Here is a 20,351-nt window from a genome sequence, read left to right on the forward strand (position 1 = left end):
AGTCATCATTACTGCTACCGTATATTAATACTGAAACAGGTCTTGACATGGTGAGCAGGCGATACAAACCTGGTAAAATACTCATCAGCCATGTCCTCTGAAGTGCCTCTGACTTTTTATAATACATAATCACTCTCTGCTAGTCCAAAACCGGTTGTTTTTTTTTTTAAATGAAAGGTCTCTTAAATAAAATGAGTGATGCTGCATATTATACATACTTGCTATGGAAGAACTTGTTTGATTAAATAATAAACTGTAACCAGAATGTAATCTAAAAACAAATGCATAAAAAAAGGGGAATCACAAATCCACACACCTGCACAGGTGGTAGTTCTGGACCAAAAATATGCTGACGAAGTACAGCTGCCACTCGCAAAAAAGGCAAACAAAACTCTTGAACCCTGGCCTCTACACTGTGAGGTGACCACACACTCTGGCAGATCTGCATACAAATATTTAAAGCTTTCTTTGTAAATGCTTCTGAATAAAATATTCATAAACAAGTAACTTTTATGTCTGATCAACCATATGTGAATAATACGCAACTTCATCCCCTTTCTGCCTCATTTATGCTTAAGAATGCACAAGTATGCCAAATACTTGCAATGTGCATACACCCACACATTTCCCCTCTCTCACATATTATATGTTAAACAAAAACAGCTATTGAAGCAAATGTTTGCTATCCACAAAATACAAGAGGATTTCAGATCTCCAATTAAAACTGTTTGGGGTCTTTTTGACTTCCAGGTAAAAGTATTATGGATTTTTATCATTAAGTCACACATCCTTGTAAATATCTTAATATTACTGAGATCTTGATCCTTGAAGTCAAGATGCTGATTTAATTGTAGCTGCCATTTTTAAACATGTAAAAATGTAGCACTAACATTTGATAATGATAAAATATCTGTTTTATACATCTAGTTTATTATAAAATGTCTTGCACAATAAGACCTAAAATCTAAATATAATCTCAAGTTTTAAGACTACTGAAGTCAAATCATTTATGTTTTAGGATCCAGTTGGCAAATTTTCTGCTACATGATTACAAGCTCCTGTACATGATTTAGGTATGTTTCTAAGTAAGGTGATGGTAACAAAGTCACTTACAGCAGGCAACACATTACTAGCATCTACCTCTTCATACAAGGGGGAGCCACCCAGCTGATCAATGATAAAGCTCAGCCATCTTTCCAATGAGTTGGCTGGGGCCTGGTGAAGGAAAGAAGCCTCTTGGTGATAAACCATACAAAAGATCACACACAGATGCAGAGATTGTAAGAGCAATGGGAAATTTTGTGAGACACTATCATCAACAAAATTTACTGTCAATATATCAAAATACCACTCTCTGTATATCATTACCTCCTGTCCCTTCTTCCTCCATGCTTCACGTTCCTCCTGTGTGAAACAGCAGGTAACAGTCACTAATGCTTGTATGTAAGTGGCACAGTACAACTTCTGCACCACAAATAGGTAGTGTCCTGTGAGAATAAAAATGACTGAGCAGAAAGCCTACTACTCCAAACCTCTATAAAGACAATTCAAATAAATGTGTGGATGCAAGAAAATTAAAATACAAGGAATTTTTCAGTGAATCATATTTCTTTGGTGACCTGGCACATAAGTGTACTCACCTGTCTGTTACTTATTGCTGCCAACACTTTTCAGTTGTTCTTTAAACATACATTTTGTTCAAGCAAATTTATACATGTGCAATAACTTTGTATACATGCATACCATAATCCACCTGCTTCACTCTCCAACACATATACACACACACTCACTGAGTTCCATGGTCATAGGCAGCATGAGAACAATGTGAACCAGATCTGCAGCCATATCTTTCATCAGAAGTGGCACTTGATGCTTGTACAATGACAGGCTACTGGAGTCCCGAGTAAGAGAAACACCAGTGATATGTGACCACAGCTCTATAAGAGAGGATGGTGCTCCCAATTTGACTTTGGTGTGCAGGCCAAGCACATGTAGAAGCGGCACTGCCAGTCAAGAGAAAAGAACCAAATGTGCTTGCAGTAAGTTTACTCTGATCTGACAGTTTTTAACTCTATGTCTCATATATCTACTTCTCAAGTTACTTTGAAAATCATGTGGTCATATCCAGTCTTCCAGAATGTCTTACTTATCTTTCATCAAGCGGTGCTTAAACCGTATTGTGAAAAACAACAGAGATCATGAGCTGCTGACTGCAGCTTTATGTATCAAACAGACAAATGCATATTCCTAGAGCTAAAAACACTCACCCAAGCACATTCTCTTGCTGATTGTAGAGGGCAAAGTCTTTTCAAGAGTTCCTCCTCTTAGAAGGATCTCCATTTCAAGATTTGTTCTGCATTTATATAAGATTTTCATGTATCACCTTCCATAATAACTTTTTCATTGTCATTCTAATACACTGTCTTCACCTCAACCTCCCCTCTAATACCTTTTTTGGAGGGGTGGGGGGTAAGCCTGTTTCAAGTAGAGTGCTTATACTATCACCATAAGCTCACCCACCTATTTCATTTAATTTCATTATTGTTAAGAACAACAGTACTGTTATTATTATTATATGTATACACACTATCTTAAATGACATTTGAAGTTAGCCAAAACACTATCGCTGTAGCATTATTTCTTCTCACAAATATTTACATTATCTTTTGAAACAGTTTCAATTTAATAAGAATCTTTCACTTTTTACATACATATAAATCAGTACAAAGCATATCCACAAATATGTATCAATTCTAATAAGATTTTCTCTTTCTAGCCCTTTATGTTTTGAAAAGTGGTATTACCTGACCAAGGAGGAGATATACAGGAAATTAGGGCCATTATTATCTTGCTCTAACACACTGCGGAAATGCTTGTAACTGACATTGTTTATGGCATCAATGGTGTTTTGTATAGCCATCAGAATTTCTGACAGCCCCTGTTTGTGAAAAAGAAAAGCACCACATGAAACAAAGCTCTCCTTGTAAAAATGTGCATTCTCTTTAATGTAATGCCAACAACTGATGATTCTGATCCTTTAGAGCTTTTTTAAACAAGCATCAAATAATAAAATTGGCACTTACACCCACACACAGCTTCTTTCACTCACAGAAGTACTGGTCTTTTCTGCATACAACATCTGTCTTGGGAAAATTGATAGATAAATCTGATTTTATAAACGATGTCAATTAAGTTCAACAGAACATTTTCGTAAATAGACAAGCTGCATTTTACTCAATGATCTAATATTTATTTCTTTTCCTGAGTATGCCCTAGCAAGATCAAAGGTAAGAGTGTGGGAGGCAGGAGGGGGGAGGTGTCATAAAGTTATCATGTGTCAAGAGGAAAAAGAGAAAGGGAAAGAAACAAAAATGCAAGAAAAGGGGTTGAAGAGAGTGAGAGGAGTCAAGAGGACACTGTAAAATCCCGTACAGTTCTTTCTGGAGTCTGATAAATCATTTCTGCCAGGTGTGCGACCATGACACTAGGATCCTGAGCGACCATTGGCACAAGAGGAAAACAATTGTCATCTGGCACCATGGGCAAGACTGCGTTTGACAGCTGACGACACATGGGGCAAAAGAACTCGTCTCGGTTGATGGGCATTGCCTCTGCATGTGAACCTGCCTCCGCCTGGTTCTGTGCAAGACAATCCTGATAAGCATATGCAGTTTTCTACTTCTTCCCCCTGGCTGATAAATACTAAATAACTCTTCCCCCATGCTGATAAATAGAAAACAACTCCCATCAGGATTGTTTCATTTTGATCTTTCCTCATGTGGTCTTACATATGTTCATTCAAAACACCAAAATACAGTAATTTCAGCGAGTCACTGACAAATGTGAGCATAGTACACTGAGCTCAGCTTCACATGGGGAAATGCTTTATAAATTCTATTATTATTACTATAATCCTCATAAATCAAAGTACTGGGTTGAGTAGATGAAAATGGAACATAGGTGGGAGTCAATTACCCACACAACACAAATCATGCCCTAGCTATAACAAAGACATCTTTGAGAAAAAAAATCCCCGTTTACATTGCTTTCTTGCTCACATCAATTTTAGTAGAACTTCCAGTGAAATGCACTCACCCGTAAAGCATCCACATAGGAGCGCTGGCAGTCTAGGTGCAAGTGGTGACCACATGTTGTCACAAATACCCCTCCATCCCATCCAATGTTCACTGACATGTCAACTGAGTCCTTTATGAACCATATCCAAACAAATAAGCAGTAAAAGACATCAGACATTCCCTGCTGATCCATGAAACTGTAATAAATCTATAACCCATATCAATTAAAAAGTAACAATTCACCAATTCTTAATGCTCTGAAGCCACAACACCTCCTCCTAGTACAAGCTGATGCTGAGATTTCTCTGGCTTCTGACTTTAAAAAGAAATATTTGCTGCAAAGTGTGAACAAATGTTAGCCTTACTCCTTCAAAATGCAACAGCATCTGAGTGATTCGCTGACGAAGAATGCTGCCACAGCGCAACACTTCCAAATCTTTCTGTGAAGGTGCTTCAGTGATGGAGCGTACCACATCTACACGCTGTCGATGACCAAGCACTGTACATGCATAACACAGTTTATATATTTGTACAAGAATATTATGAATGCGTGCGAATGTGTGTCAATCCATAATACTACATTCCTTGATATTTAACTTTTCTGCCAGGTTTCTAAAATTTTGCAAAACACCTATAACTACTTGCCTGCTTTTTCCCCTCATGTTTTGATAAAAAAGTGAAATATGAATAAACAGAAATCAAGAAAAATGTCAAAAAAGAATAATAAAATTATAGTAAGCAAAGGGGGATAAACAAGAAACACACATAGACTTTCTTAAAAATAACGAAAGAACGAACCGCTAGTGGACTGAAGAAAGACAACAAGGCCAACATATTGTCCACTCCTTGATGGGGTGCTCTGGTTGCATATCACACAATCATATTTTTTCCCAGAACAGGCACCGGCATTAGCATCAACATTTTGACCATCAACTGTGTCTTCTGTTTTGGATGCAATGAGACAAAATGTAACAAATTTACATAAGGGCCAGAGTATGTTAAGAGAAGACTCAACATAGATGATCTGATTCAAGTCATTGAATTGTACAAGATGTGAGACAGGAACAAGAAGACAGAAACTGTGAACTGGATGCTGACTGATAAATTGCTGAGTCTGCGTTGACATAAAAAATTAAAATGTTTTTAGGACACTTGGTTATTAGCTGATGTGAAAGTAATCTGTCCAGCTGATGCCATAATGCAAGTTACTGAAGAAGAGATAGATTCAGACATAAAGAAAAGTTGCCAAGCATAATAACTGTTTAATTTGCATCCATACTTCCTCAGCCACTCTCATCTTCTACTTACCATCTACCTCTATGTCTGCAATTCCATCCTGCACCTTTTCCATAAAGGCCTTCTGCTGACTTGCAAACTCTGCCATTAGTTTTTGCTGACGGTAAAATGCTTTCTTTCGCCTGGTACAGTGAAAAAGGGAAAATTCATGGAAATGCATGGAAAAACAGAACAGCATGTCAGCAATGCATTATTGGTCATCAGGAACAAAATTCTTACACTATGGATTGTAAATGTTTTCCAAGAAATACATTTCAAAGAAACAAATAATGAAGCACACAGTCAACAAACCCCATAAAACCAAAGGAAAAGAGACCAAGGAGAAAAGACGGTAAGAAAAAGAGATCACCAGCTAGCTACTGTAGATATTAAAAAATGAGATGAGTCTTAAGGAAGCCTTAAAACTTCAAAGGCAGTCACTATGCCAAACATTAAGGGCATGAGATTCCAAACACTTTCACAAAAGAAGCACAAAGAACAAATTTGTCTAGCTTAAAGTAAAGCACAAAAAGCAAGAGGTCTGCATGACCAACCAAGCTTAACAGACTGGTTTTCCAGCCCGCTGGGTTTAAAAGGTTAAGGAAATGAAAAGAACTTCCAAAAACTGGACCTATGAGACTGTCCTATTTATAATTTTACTAAACATACAACAGTGATGCCATGGATGAGAAAATCTTCAGATTAAGCTTACTTTGATTCATCCCTGGACTTGTTTCTCTTATCAGTACACATCTGGTTGCTGAAAGTCTCACAGGTGCTCTGAATGTGCTGAGCAGCTGGACCAAAGCTGCTGTGGAAGTAATCCAGGAGCCGTGCCATGTAAAATGCACCATCACCAATTGAAGTTGTTTGCGATGCCTGGCTGGTGGCTGGTTGATAGAAGCTTGATGTGGAGGTCATTCTGTTGTGAAGTTTGATAACAAGTGAGATGATACTTTCATCCAGCACTTTTTCAGGCCTTCGATCTGTGCATGTTGCTGTCAAACCACTAGAGATATATTTTGGCTTCACCTGTAATAAAAAGAAAAAGGCTTGAAATAATTTAGTCTTGAAACAATAGACTAGATTATACTTTCTGGTCAGTTTGGGTCTCTGAGGTGACTATCAGCCTCATGTTTTCTTATCTACCTGTGTAATGGTTTAGATTTTATTTTAAATTCACAAAGAAAAAAAAAATGGAACGGAGCATACATTTACAGACATAACAAATACTGAATAATTAGCTCCAAAAATGAAATAAAAAGTAGCTGCCAATTCAGAGTTTTTACTGGACTCGAAGAAAATGTTACAGTATAAAGTTTCACCCTAAGCATGAATCACTTCAAACCAGCAAGTTAAAAAAAATAATGAAATAAAAAAGAGGGAGATGGCTTTGTAACAGAGTTGGATAAGAGACAGTGAGTAGTTGTATCACTTCAGATTTTCAGTTCCAAGTCCTCTCAAGGAGTGTTAGCTAAAAAAATTCTGTAAACATTTTGCTAAGCATTTGGTCAATTTATTTTCCACTTTTTACAAACTCTGTATGTCACTGTTGCATGACAGAACTTCTAGAGAATTCTGCCATGTAGGTGTTAATATACCACCAAAGAAATCAGACAGGAGGGTAAAGAACAAAGAAATAGAGGAGCTGAAGAAACACAAACTACATACCATATCAGGCGTTGCGGTAACAGGCTGTGCTGTTGATGAAACTGAATAAGAGAGGTTGCTTGAGAAAGTGCAGATGGATGGGATTAGGCCAGTCTGTGCTGGAGTGATTGGACCTCCTAAAGCTGCAACATTTTCAATACAGTGTGTTTCAGGACTATTATGCCTAGACAAATACTATTATTCCCAACCTAACAAGTTTACAGAAAGACTAAGCTGGTTTGCACAAGATCTATGAAAACAAGGATAAAACGAGAAAAGTATTTTGTAATGAAAAAAACTGAAGAACAGTACTTTTCTTCTGCTTTCTCACCAGGAGAAATAGTAGGTGACAGGTTGAACACTTCTTCCACAGTACTACTGGCAAGGTTGATGTAACTGGAGTCACAGACGTCTGCAGCAAGCTCTACTTTGTGAATTATCTCGCAGGCATTAGCCTTTATATCTGGGCCACTGAACCAGCCCCGAAGATGTCCATCTTTTACTACTGAACCCATATTTGGTGCCTGCAATGCAATACCATTTTATCATTGCAACCAGATAGTTATGGAAATGCAGTATCAAACAGAATCAGCTGTTGTTCCTATAAGTGTTTGTTCTGTTGATCCTCCTGAGAAGCACTGGTAACTACTGATTTCATTTCTGTCGTATAAAAGCACAGGCTAAATGATGGCTAACACTCAGGATGCAGAAGTTCATAATCCCAGATATTTATGTCAAGAAGGAAAGAACGTACCATGGATGGCACTGTCTTTGGAGCAAAATGAAGACACAGGTAAAGAAGATGGACAGCTTTGTACAGGATACTCTCTGGCATTGTAGGGGTCTGGTGCAGCATCTGCATGAATAGAAGGAAAACATTTCAAACACCCATATTGAAACCCATGTGCTGCTAAGCATACGCAATGCAATGAAAAACCAAAATGAAGAAAAAGGAAAACAAGTCATGACAAAATCTAAACACATAGCATGCTAACATGTTGATAAAAAGCTTCACAAAGCTGTTAATGAAGGTTTTAAACTTGCTACAAAGTGTTCTTGTGGATGTAAGCTTCTGATATACAAGAACCTCTATTATGATAAAAGGTAAAGATCCTCCCATGACCTTTTAAGGTTGTCATGGAGTGAAGTGCTAGAGACCTTGCTTTTGTCGGGTCAGCTTTAAGTAAAGGCGGTGCCATTCCTCTCCCTTGCTGCCTTACCTTTCCCAACCCTCTGTGCAGTCTCAGACTGTGAGAAGTTTGCTGTGCAAAACGACATCGAACCAGTGCGTCTTTCAGCACGGATGCCAGCACTCTAACCACTTGCCTATCTGTTTTGTTTAAAAAATTTACAATAACTACAATTCAGATACATCTTGCCAAGAAACACTTTTAAATTGAGCCTTTCATCTAAGTAAATTCCCTGTGGGAACTGACTCAATGTCTGGAAGTGAATGTTATACCTTGTACAAAATCATGTAGAGGAAAGCATGCATGGTGGAACAGTTGAGCACTTGGAACAAGTTTTTATATGCAGGGTTGCTTTTGCCAGGCACCTTGTAGGGAGGCCAAAGAGCATTCTTCCCTTTGTACAACCCAGAAGTGTGCATGCTGTAGAAACCAAAATAATTATAGCTTGTCAGAGCTATTTAATAAGATAATGTAAGAAACAACATAAATCAATAACTCAATAAATAATATTCTGCATAAAATTTAAAATGTACTTACAATAATGTAACAATGATGTGCTTTTACATCATTGTATGACCTCTGAACTACCAAAGACCTTTCCTTTTCAAAGACACTTTATCCATGCCTGTCAAATTATATTGTTCTGCCTTGTACATACATTCGTATGCGTGCATGAATGAAACCTTATGGTGTCTATTTATGTATGTGCATGTTAATATCAGCCTTTTTATTTTAGTTCTTTTGTAAAGTACATAGCAATGTAAAGTGGGGTGATGTGGTCTATAAGTGCATGATACTTTTTCTTGTCATGATTATTACAACTATTATCATCATCCAATGCAGTCATATGGGATAGGCAGGAAAATAACTACTCACTATTCACTGTATCTATCCATGGCTGCCTGAAAATCTTTCCGGTAAATAGCTCTGTGCGAAACATGCACTGGATCAAACTCATGCTCCCAAACTAAACCTGGGACAAAGATTTACTTAACAATGCAAAATATTCAGAAATGATGCATATATATCTATACACACATATACATAGTTGAGTACACATACACATAAGGATCTGACCACCACCAATCTTATTTATAAAATTCTTACGATATAGCAAACTGAACCTTATTATCACCATAAATGCTGGAAGGAACACATTTTTCAAACCTTTAACTCACTGACCCTCGCTACTGACTGCATAATTTTTACCACTACCATGTTCATGTGGTGTGACCAAAGGTCATCTGATGACTATAGTCACAGTCTGAGCCCACTGTACTAACAATGCTCAGAATAGTTTTGGCACTTCCTTAAGAAAGGAAATTTTTCAGCTATATAAATCTGCAGTACATTCCAGAAAGCTGCCCGTGTCTAAGGATACATCCTTCTTTAAAAAGTATGACCTTTTAAATTCTGTGAATAAACTATTAATCAGTTTTGGTTCTTGATGATGACGTTGTAGTGAAAGAACTTTGAAATCTTCTCTCTAAAGAATTTTTTTTTTTAAACTTGATGCTTGGTTTTTGATCAAACAGGCATCAGATAGTACAAAAAACAAACCTTTTGGTGTATAGGTTCCTTGGTTCAGACCAACACCAGCCTCAAAGCTTGGTGCTTTGTAGTCAGCTAGCTGAAAGTTGTTGTGAAACAGTGAGTTTGATCAAACTGCAAAAGGCAAACTATATAGTTTAGCCAAATAATCTAAATATGTTCTACCTTCATATAATTGCCTGGGAAACAAAAAAGACATGATTTCTAAATAATCATACAAAGTCGAGTTTCTGACACAGTATAATGCTCTTGAAAAGAAAATATGGATTTCTGTTTATGAAATCACTCAATAAGATGCTTCATGTATATAATTTACTTACCTGTTTTAGCACTGGTTCAAAAAAATCAGTCCCATTGCTGCTCATACCAGAGCGGTCTGGCATTAACTCACTTAGCTGACTGTGTTGCCTGTCATTCATGCAAAGCAAAGATGCCATTTCCAGCCGAACCTGCTCTTCCTCTGTCATCCCTATACAAACAATTGAAAAATCTCTCAACAGGCATTCTTATAGAAGCTTGTAGTCAAAGCAAGAAAACCTCCCGTTATAATCAGATAATAGCTTTTTCTTGAATAACTGATTGTCTCAAAAGCAAACCATTGGTGTAACTTGTGGAAGACACTTGTATCTACCATTATCGTCACAACCTGCCACATGGACAGGGATGGAAAACAAACTTACCTAGGTATGTGCGAATGCCAAAAAGTGAACAAAGGAATCCAAGTGCCCCATCCAGCATAACTACTTCTGGTGTCATTTCCATCGCCTCATCTGGTTTGTTATCTTTGAGATCATTTTCAAACAACAGCCAGTTTTGCAATTGAAACCTATGAGATAAAAAAGTAAAATATTTATACTCTGATCACAGCACGGCGACCTTTAAAGGGTAATGCCACCAGAAACATTAAAGCTAAAGAAAAAATGCTTAAATGATAAATCTTGATATTTTGACTTGTTTCTGCAAAAATACTTATGCTACAAACTTACAATCATGTCTAAAACAGAATTCCATGCTATTTCATGGAAGCTACCCTGTTTTGTTGTACATCATAGGTGCTATTCATATGCTGCTATTTCTAACCAGAAAAGTGTTGAAAAGCAAAGAGAATCACAGATACTGGCATGACAGTGGTTACAAACACTAAAATGGAGTGCCAATGTGGCAACATTATGTTCCATATGACAAGTGATGCCAGAGAGAAACACTTATGCCAACAATCTTTGAGTGTTGAAAATAGAAGAGTATTGCTTCGTCATTGTGTTGAATTCAGTGGTACTGGAAAAAGAACTAAGCAAAGCAAGTGCCTTGCATCACCTTGCTTTCTTAACTAAGACGTTTTTCCACAAGCTTCCCATTAAACTACGCACTGCCCATGAGATGTGACTGTAAATAAATGATTTTTTGGGTCCACTAAAATCTGTAACTAGAACAAAAATCCAAAATGTCAGTATCTATCTTCTAAGTTCAAGTAGCCAGTTCACTTGCTTTTTCCTTTAAAATTTATTTAGATGCATGTTTAAGCTGTCTCTGTAGTAAAAGTGTTTGCACTAACGTGTATATAGTACATACCTTTCCAGTAACAGTTCCACAAACAAATCAGGCTCCATTGATGCAGCACACACCTGCAGAAAAATTAAGGAATTTCTAAAATAATATTTATATTTACAAACTGAAAACAGGCTTTATTATATATGCCCAAACTATTTAAGTCTGCATAAAGTCTATAATTTAGTTCTATAAATTATGGCTTACCTGTACTAGGTAGATATCCAAGTCGGCCATTGAGTAACAGAAATGGCACTGTTTATAGGTCATGGCCTGGCCTTTGATCTGAATACCATTACGCACCCACATTCCTGAATAGATCTGAGGTATGCATACCTGTAACAGGTCAAGAATGCATGATGAGAGGCACCACCATCATTTATAGTGCTGTCTATACATCAATCAAAAAAACAGGAATGAAATTTTAAGTTATAAAAGCAAAAACAAAAGAAGTTGATAAAAAAAAGCGAGAAGGATTTGTCAAGTATCCTCATAATAAAATGTACAACCTCCAATAACAACTCTACACATTAAAAAACATGCTGACCTGTATCTGCAGTGGATGCATGAGTATTGCCTGAAGACTTGATTGTGATGGAAGCCTAGAAGATAGCTGGAAACCATGTTTCTGGACTCCAAGCATAAGGAAAGCAGCCAAATATCGATGCAGAGGTAAATGAAAAGTCAGCTGATTGGGGTTAGGCTAGAACAATGCAGATATGAAAATTGTAAATTGTATGGAAAAATAAAATTTTGAGAGTAAATTCTCTTTCTTCGAGACTTACCAGATGACATGACGTCAAGGAGGAAATAGGTTGCACAAGCTCTTTAACTGCCAAAAAATTGTCTCCCTGACTGTGAGCCTGCAGTCAATGGTACCTTTCCCCCCCACACACCATAGATACAATCTGAAGTGGCTCGTCATGCCACACTGCGTCCAATGCAGCTCAGACCCAGGACAGTGACATCACACAGCTGGTATGAGTAAAACACAGGGTTCCCAGGGATCAGGGATGGTGCCAAAAAAGGACCTTAAAAGGACCTTAAAAGGACCTTTCATGCATTCGAAAGGACCTAAGTGACAGTCATCAATGCTTAAGTTTTTCTCTTGTGTGGTCGGAAAGATGTATTATTTATGAATCTGTGGTCTTCTCTATGTTCTCAAATACATGTATTTCTAGTAATAAATAATCAAAGAGTTAATTTTGATGCCTGTCTGCCATATTTAGATTAGATAACTTAAAAAGTGTCCTTAGCGCGCTGATAACATACACCGTTAATGTTCCAAGTTTTCTAGAAATCTAAGTAATAATAATTGCAAAACCTGAAAGCCATTCTTTGGTGTAATACAAAAGTCAGTTCACGTGTCTCTCTCTCGCACACACACTCTAATGGGAAGAGAGAGATAGAAATAGAGCTATGCACAGTAGTACTAGAAGATCAAAGTTCAAGAAAGAGTAAGTTTCTAAAGAACTTTTGAAAAAAGAGCGTTTTTTTGCGAATACGGAAGGGCAACTAGTGTTGTACAGATGTGTAGACCAAACATTTTCTTGTGACTACAAGGAATGCCAAGGATTGGAGGATCAGATGAGGAATGAAAAGAGTGTGATCCTAATGCTAAACCAAAGATGGAATGAGTCGAAACTGTCAAGCATTACAGCCCATTTTATTTTAACCTTGAGATATTATTTAAGCATTCTTATTACACATACATGTAACACATGCAAACATATACATAAACAGCATGATATACTAATACACATAAGATTAAGATTACAAAATGACAAAGCAATCCATCTACTATAAGCAAAAGTTTCATTGATGAAATTCAATTCTTTGTCACCCCTACAGCTTTACCAATACTAAACAATACAATTTCTTTACACAACCTAATTTCCTCTAAATAGTTCTGGTTTTTTTAACATGTTCCATAGCATACATGTACAGAATTGTGCAGGCTTATTTAAACTGAAATAAACATTAATTCTGAATGTCACAATTCAACACCTTTTAATTTCTTCCTGTAATCTATCAATGTCTGACTGAATCTTTGTTATCTCCTTCTTCTTGTCTTTGGCTAACAAACGCATGTTGTTAGATCTTTCAATAAGTGAAAAACTTTTTTGCTCTTCAGCCTGGAAACTATGTCTGTCAGCCAGTTCCAGCAGGTGTCGTTCTTCGGCACTGGTGGTCTTTAGCCTTTTTGTGAGTATTACCAGCTCATCTCCTAATCTCTTTCTGTGGACCTGCTTTTCTTCTGTTTCCTTCTGCTGCTTCTGCTCAGAGAGGTAACGTTCATACCTGCCATAGGCACTAGAAGCGGATATCATCAGTGGTTTGGAGATCTCAACATTTTCCACCCTCCCACACTGTGAATATGATCAAGAATTACTCTGCGTGCTTTTAGTGCAGTCTGACTAAGATTGTCAGCTACTGTTTCTTTGTTGAATGAAAATCCTCTTTCCACTGTAGCTTGACCATGAGAGAGTAGGAGTAACTGTCTGACAACAGACCACAACACCTGAAACTCTGCTTTTCCAGCAAGGGCATCATAAAACCAACTATCCAGTCTGTGTCATAGGGTCAAAAGCCTTACTACCACACTCACCTGCAGAACTGTCAAGAAAATTACGGAACTCTGACAATACCTTGTCACAAGTCACATCATCAAACCTTTTCACACCTTGGCAATACAACAAAACCTTTTTCATTTTTTGTATTGATTTGTCTTTTTCCCCCATGGTCTTTGGGTTTAAGAAAGTTATGTTTCTCACTAGGGTGTACTTCAGTGGAGATTTATCCTGCAATTTTAGAACAACTGCTTTCAAAAAATCTCTGCATTCAGCTCTGAAGGCCATGAGAGTTCCATCGTTTACTGATGACTGTTTCTTAGCTACAGCCAGTAGTCTATCAACCCTGAAGCCAAGTTCGATCATGCTCAGATTGACATGGTTAGAACTGTTGCATATATCAACCTGCACAAGTTGGAGGGCAGTTTCACATTTATTAAGTACATTTGACTTGATAAATTTGTGCATCAGATTTTTCATAATGTCATGTAAGTCTAAACAAAGGAAAGGAAGAAGAGGCTGATCAGCTTGGTATTTTCTCAAAAAAGGTTCAAGTATACTGGCAATTAAACTAAAGAAAGCCAGACGACATGAAAGCAAAGGGGTAGATAAGACTCCAGCTTTTACAATATCAAAAGATTTGTTCTTTGGCAATGTTATTTTTTTCTCCATTGCAGCTTTGACAAATTTTTCCAAGTATGGAAGCATAACAATTGCTTTTTCAGCAACAGAATTGTTTTCAAGCCATCGGTGAGCACAGAACTTGGCTGGAAAAGATGTGGAACCAGTTACTTTTATATAATCTTCTCTTCTGGCTGGGCTGTCTCTGAACAAGATATAAGCAGATGTAAGAAATGACTCAAGCTCCCATTGAGAAGCCTCGCACCCACGCCTAAATGCATTGTGCATAACATGGAGTCCACAGCTGCCCACATTTAACAAACCAACATTGTGATTGGTAATCATGTCGTTATTAATTTTCTCAAGAAGGTTTAGGTTTACAGAAGGTCCATCCATAGAAATTTGAAGTAAATTAGCTTGCTTGAAGTTTGATTCGCTAATTACCTTACTGAACTTTTGTTGAAGGTCTATGGCCGCGGAATGACCCAAAAATTCCGAGGTCAGGTAATGAGTCCTTACAGCATTGTCACTCCAGTAACGAACATGGAAATCCAGCTGTTTAGTTTGAGTCTTATGGTTAGAAGATTCATCAAACAAAAGAACATACTCAGGCGACGAATTTACACAGTCCAGAAGCAATTTCGAAAAGTGAGGAGCAAGCCCAAATGAAGTTAGATAACTGGCTTTTGTTTGACCGCACTTAAATTCTGCAGCTACTTGGCTGTCTGGGAACATAAGTCGAAACAGTTCAGCAGACTTTTCAGCAGATCTGAAACTGTAGTGTGATTCCACAATCTTGAGAGTCCACAGGATCTCTGCCTTCAATCGTTCATTGCTCATCACGAAACCTATTCAAAGAAAACATTTAAGTTACCATTATGTCTGTAAACATTATGTTCTGTCTGAATAAAAGACAGGTTTCAAAAAGCAATAATTAATGACATGATAATATAAATAATACTAAACTAAGTTAAAGTATAAAGATGGCAGCATAGTTGAAAATGAAAGTTATTTTCAGCTAACTGATTTAGCTTTAATGTTAAATTGTTTGATTTTAAAAATCCAAAAAATAATGTATTTGCTGGTAAAATAGGATAATAAGCATACATTATTAATTATACTTTCTTTTTAATCTTTCCTGATCAGATGCCAAAAATTCAGATCAATTTTCTGCAGCAAAGCTGTAGTAAGATTCGTGATTGTATAAACTCTATTTGTAGTTCGAATCATGAGAAAATGAAAATCTCAACTTTTTAATTTAAATAATTCTTTGCTATTTACTGATCTTTAAGCTATTGGCTTCACCGTAAATTAGACGATAGGCTTAATAAAGAGTGGAAAAAAACCGCAAAATGTTATGCACGCTTTAATTTAATGTGTTTTTCTAAGTACCCACATCGTTAACTAAATGAATCGCTAAAGATAAATAATTGTCAACTTACTGGACACACTTGCAGAGCTGGTCGGTGCCGTCTGATTTTGAGCGGGCTGTGGATGTTCTCGATGACGAAAGTAATCAGTTACACAAAAGCGCGCATCTTTCAGAAATACTTTTATTTGCCTTTGGTGTCTTTCGGTAACCATGTGCTGTTTCAGAACACTTTCGCCCATTGATGAAAGATTCAAAGATATTTTGCAGGCAGCACATCGTGCCAAATGTTTATTGCTCGAGTCTTTTATTAACCAATCTTTATACTTGTCTTCCTTTAGCCACTTCTCCTGAAAAGAGCACTTCCCCGGCATCTTTCAAATTGTTAAGCAGACAAAGAAATGTGGTCGACACGACGAGAGTGAACTCGCGAAAGGCCGAAACGGACGTTCCCGCCGCGAGCGAGACTGGGTAGTCATGTGATTAAAATAGCAATGCAGCGAAAAATCGTCGGTATTTTGCGCCAAAGTCTACTCCGGAAATAAATTTGTTGTAATATTTTATCGATAAAAGGACTTAAAAGGGTCACAGAGAAAATGTAAGGACCTGTGTGAGAATTTGAAAGGACCGCATGGCAAATAAAAGGACTTAAAAGGCCTTTTGGCGAAAATTCAATATAAAAGGACTTAAAAGGACCTTGCAAGGACCTGGGAACCCTGAAAACACTAAGTAAACAAAGCGGAGGAGATTTGTCCCATAGCACAGCTGGAAGCAAGGTTATGCATCCGGCAGCACAAGAAGCAAAGAAAATTCTGGAGCAGAAAGTTCTCTAGCACAGCCTATGTGGACTGTCAAGGGCAAGTTTTGTCTCAAGTCTACAGAAGACTGATGTCACAAGAATTCTCATTAAAAATGCAGAATTCTCTGTAATGGTAAAAAAAAAACCATAGCAAGGCAACACTAACTGGTAAAAGGCATTTTTTTTCTCTCAAGAAAAATAAGTCCAGAGACCAATAATTCCAAAGAAAATGCAGAATTCTCTGTACCAATAACTACTGTAGCACAGGCGACACTGATACACGTCTTTTCTCAATGGAAAAGACCTCCAGAGTCACAAGAAATCTGATGAAACCACAGAAAACTCTGTGGTGTTAAAAACTGTAGAACAGGCAACACAAGTTTGGAGTCACAAGATTTTTGCTGTTGCACAGCTGTTGACTGACAACTGCATGTCTTTTCTCAAGGAAAATAAGACCAACGTCAAAAGAATTCCAAAGAGAAACGCAGAATTCTCTGTAACATTATAATCTATATACCAGCAACACGGCTAAAACACAGAGGTCTTTTCTCAAGGAAAAGAAGTCCCGTGTCACAAGAAAATATGACAAAAGATTTGTAAAGGGAAAATGCCTAGGCTAGTACACTTGAAGGCACCACTTGGCAATGCACACTTCTTCAGCATTGAGTGAGCATCATACATGATAAGAGCAAAGACTAGTGAACACCACACAGTTACCACTGAAAAAACTGGTGTGCTGGCCTTGCGTTTGGCCTTTTATGCTATTAGAAGGCAGTTGCTCACCTGACTGGAATGCGTGGCAAGTCAGGCATGTGCTAGGTCACTCAAGGAGACAACTTTTCAATGGTCAAAGAGCAAAGTGTAACCCTTTACCTCCTTGATGTCATGTCATCTGGTACAGTCAAAGAACAAAAAATCAAAGCACAAAAGCGTACGTTCACCCATGTAAACTATGTCCAAACAATACAGTGTACTATTAGACAGCACATTACTGATTTACTAATGCACCAGCATAAAGATAAAGATGTCTGAATAAAACAGCCATACTTGTAAATAAAAAAAAGAGACAAAACAGTGCAGGAGAGAGGATCAACTCAGCATCAATTATCCAGTCTATGGTACAATGTCTAATGCTTCATGGCACATATTCCTTCTTCAACAAATGTCTCCTGAATTTACATAAAAATGTGTACCTTTCCACAGTGCCCAAAGTCAATGGATTTGAACCAAGCCTCAAGAGCAGATATTGAAACTTGCAGCATTAACTTCACATGTTTTTTGGTGTCCTGCACAAGCACAATATCCCAAAATAAGCAATCACCATAAAAGCATGTTCGAATCATGCTAAAGATGCTACCAAAGTAGCCCAGTATTGTACCAAACAGAAACTGAGCAATTAAAAATAAACCTTTTTCTTAAAACAGGTTTAAGATGTAAAAGCTCGATGTTCACCTGATTTATGTCCTTTTATATTTTATCACTTAATAGGAAATAAACTCCAATGTTCTTATTTGTACCCCATAACACGCTCTATAGTATGCCCTTCAATAATAATCACTAGGTGATTGAGCGTGGATGTTTGAGGGTTTTTTTTTTTTAGTGTTTTATTTATCGGATCTCCTAATACAGACAATTTCTGTCTGTTGTGGACAGACAATAAACACGTTCAATTGTGATTTCATTTAGAGCAACACGAGACCAGAAATAAAAATACCTACAGGAGTGCTGCAGTGATTGATCAGTGACCACATGGGGCAAGCACAAATCTCCAGTTCAGCAGAAAAGGCTGCATAGTAGGTATCTGGTTCATATTCAACATGGTATGATAGTTCTCGCTGGTTGACATTCATGCCTGAAAAGTACCAAAAACATAGTGAACAATGTTTATCCTAGCCTGAGCATTTCAGTTACATTTTAAAACTAGAATTTTATTTTTCAATAGGCAACCTATCTGACATGCTTCCATTTCTGGACCCCCTTCACTTGAAGGAGACAGCCGAGTGGTAAAAGCACTTGCATTCAAACCAAGAGGCACACCAGTTTAATACCCACATAGCACAGTAAACTTCTTCCAGTCGACCCAGCTGTCAGGAATGGGTACCTGACTCCACAGAGGGTTAGAGAAGGTTAGGCAGCAAAAGAAAGGAGATGGGACACCCCTACATGTAAAGCTGGCCCTGAGAAAAGTGAGGTTTCTAATAACCCTGACAACTGGAAAAGGTTAGGGGATGACCTTTACCTTTACCATTTCACTGGCTTCAGCCATATAAATGTAACATTGAAGTCTCTGATGTTGGGAAGATCCCTACTTTGGATTGAATACATTTCATATATTTCCCTAAGGATTAATAAACATTTTTTTCAGAAAGGTGAGAAAGAACATTTTTGACTCAAAATTCCAGATATTTTGATGTTTGATATCCATATTTGATATATATTTTGATATCCAGATGTTTGCTGAATCTTACACACAACTTTTTAGACTTGGCATACAAAGACAAAAAAACAAAACAAAACAAAAAACAAACAAGCAAAAAAAAAACCGACATCAGCTGTTACTGCTGATTAAACACTTATGTTAGGCAAATACAATAAATTCAGTTAAATATTCTTCAAAAAAACTCAGACCTTGCAGCACTGTTACAAGGTCCATCCAGATTACAGGCAACCCGTGGTCAGACAGAAATCTTTTTGCTACGGAGGAATGGGTCAGGAGATTGATGAGGTCACTGACGATGGGCCAGTAACAATGAACTTTCATCACGTCCTTTTCACACTCCACGACAAGATGCTTGTTGACAGCACCCCCTGCATTAGCCACAAGAAACAGGCATTAGAAAACACTTTAAAACTACTTAATACTGATGTTATAGTTTGCTATTAGACAATGACATGATGGAATTAAAAAAAATGAAACGAAAATGAATCAAAGAAGCCCCAAACCTGCAAGAGTACTTGGAACCAGGATGCTTTGCAGCATGTTTGCCAGACTTAGTATGACTGTGGACAACAAATCGTTGTTGGCAGACATGCGCAAGGCCAAGCTCTCATTGCTGAACAGCTGTACGCTGATGTGAACCACACGGTTGGCTACAGTTGAACGATCTGAGACGGACGCAAGTATTGTGGAGATGCGACTATAATGCTGGACAAAAGCTTCAGTGAATGCATTCTGTAAAGCCAATGGAAAATTCTCTTTTAGCTGACAGATTAAAAAAAAAAATGCAAATTTTTATTAACAGCTTAATTTCGCATAACAATCCTTCGTGTGCAAAACAGATTTCATAAAAGGAAATGTATGACTCCTCCACCCTCTGTGGCAATATTTTTCAACGTTTGTTGAAGGTGGTGTCTTAGGAAGAGGGTAAGCAAAATTGTGCCAAAATATCTGATGCTAACTCCAAGCAAAGTCACTGACCTTGTATGTATCATCAGGCAGAAGACCTAAGAGAAGTGTGACAATGCTTTGAGGGAACTCCCATTTGATCATCCAGAACACAAGTTCTTCCAGCATACTGCTATGCGAGTCTACCAATTGGTGACCCAGATCTGAGGAACCTAGAATGTAAAAAGAAACAAAACTAATAACTGGCATGGTCATGTTTATGACATGTGTGTGCATGACTTGTTTAGAGGTCATGGTGCAATCTCTTTTTATCAACCTTTTACATTTTCATCGAAGACTTATATTTGGGTTGGGTTTTT

General features: G+C 37.5%; 1 protein-coding gene across 2 annotated transcripts in view; it reads right to left on the reverse strand.

Annotated features, from left to right (window-relative positions):
* The window catches only part of LOC112564234 (E3 ubiquitin-protein ligase UBR3-like), a 33,022-nt gene that overhangs the window by 7,309 nt on the left and 5,362 nt on the right, over nt 1–20,351 (reverse strand). The window contains exons 6-33 of one of the 2 annotated variants that reach the window (XM_025238912.1): nt 20,065–20,204; nt 19,590–19,818; nt 19,275–19,454; nt 18,365–18,498; nt 17,840–17,932; nt 11,835–11,990; nt 11,495–11,623; nt 11,312–11,364; nt 10,423–10,568; nt 10,063–10,211; nt 9,752–9,821; nt 9,068–9,164; nt 8,464–8,611; nt 7,756–7,857; nt 7,333–7,525; nt 7,023–7,144; nt 6,064–6,383; nt 5,385–5,494; nt 4,875–5,018; nt 4,442–4,575; nt 4,096–4,206; nt 3,433–3,639; nt 2,805–2,938; nt 2,268–2,353; nt 1,791–2,003; nt 1,369–1,487; nt 1,141–1,215; nt 317–442 (exon numbers count right to left, since the gene is read on the reverse strand). In XM_025238912.1, coding sequence (XP_025094697.1) covers nt 317–442; nt 1,141–1,215; nt 1,369–1,487; nt 1,791–2,003; nt 2,268–2,353; nt 2,805–2,938; nt 3,433–3,639; nt 4,096–4,206; nt 4,442–4,575; nt 4,875–5,018; nt 5,385–5,494; nt 6,064–6,383; nt 7,023–7,144; nt 7,333–7,525; nt 7,756–7,857; nt 8,464–8,611; nt 9,068–9,164; nt 9,752–9,821; nt 10,063–10,211; nt 10,423–10,568; nt 11,312–11,364; nt 11,495–11,623; nt 11,835–11,990; nt 17,840–17,932; nt 18,365–18,498; nt 19,275–19,454; nt 19,590–19,818; nt 20,065–20,204 — 3,920 coding nt within the window. Of the gene's footprint in view, nt 1–316; nt 443–1,113; nt 1,216–1,368; nt 1,488–1,790; nt 2,004–2,267; nt 2,354–2,804; nt 2,939–3,432; nt 3,640–4,095; nt 4,207–4,441; nt 4,576–4,874; nt 5,019–5,384; nt 5,495–6,063; nt 6,384–7,022; nt 7,145–7,332; nt 7,526–7,755; nt 7,858–8,463; nt 8,612–9,067; nt 9,165–9,751; nt 9,822–10,062; nt 10,212–10,422; nt 10,569–11,311; nt 11,365–11,494; nt 11,624–11,834; nt 11,991–17,839; nt 17,933–18,364; nt 18,499–19,274; nt 19,455–19,589; nt 19,819–20,064; nt 20,205–20,351 lie in introns of both variants that reach the window. The other variant, XM_025238911.1, reaches the window with a different exon arrangement.

This window comes from Pomacea canaliculata, linkage group LG5, assembly GCF_003073045.1.
Source record: "Pomacea canaliculata isolate SZHN2017 linkage group LG5, ASM307304v1, whole genome shotgun sequence".
NCBI classification, from domain to species: Eukaryota; Metazoa; Mollusca; class Gastropoda; order Architaenioglossa; family Ampullariidae; genus Pomacea; species Pomacea canaliculata.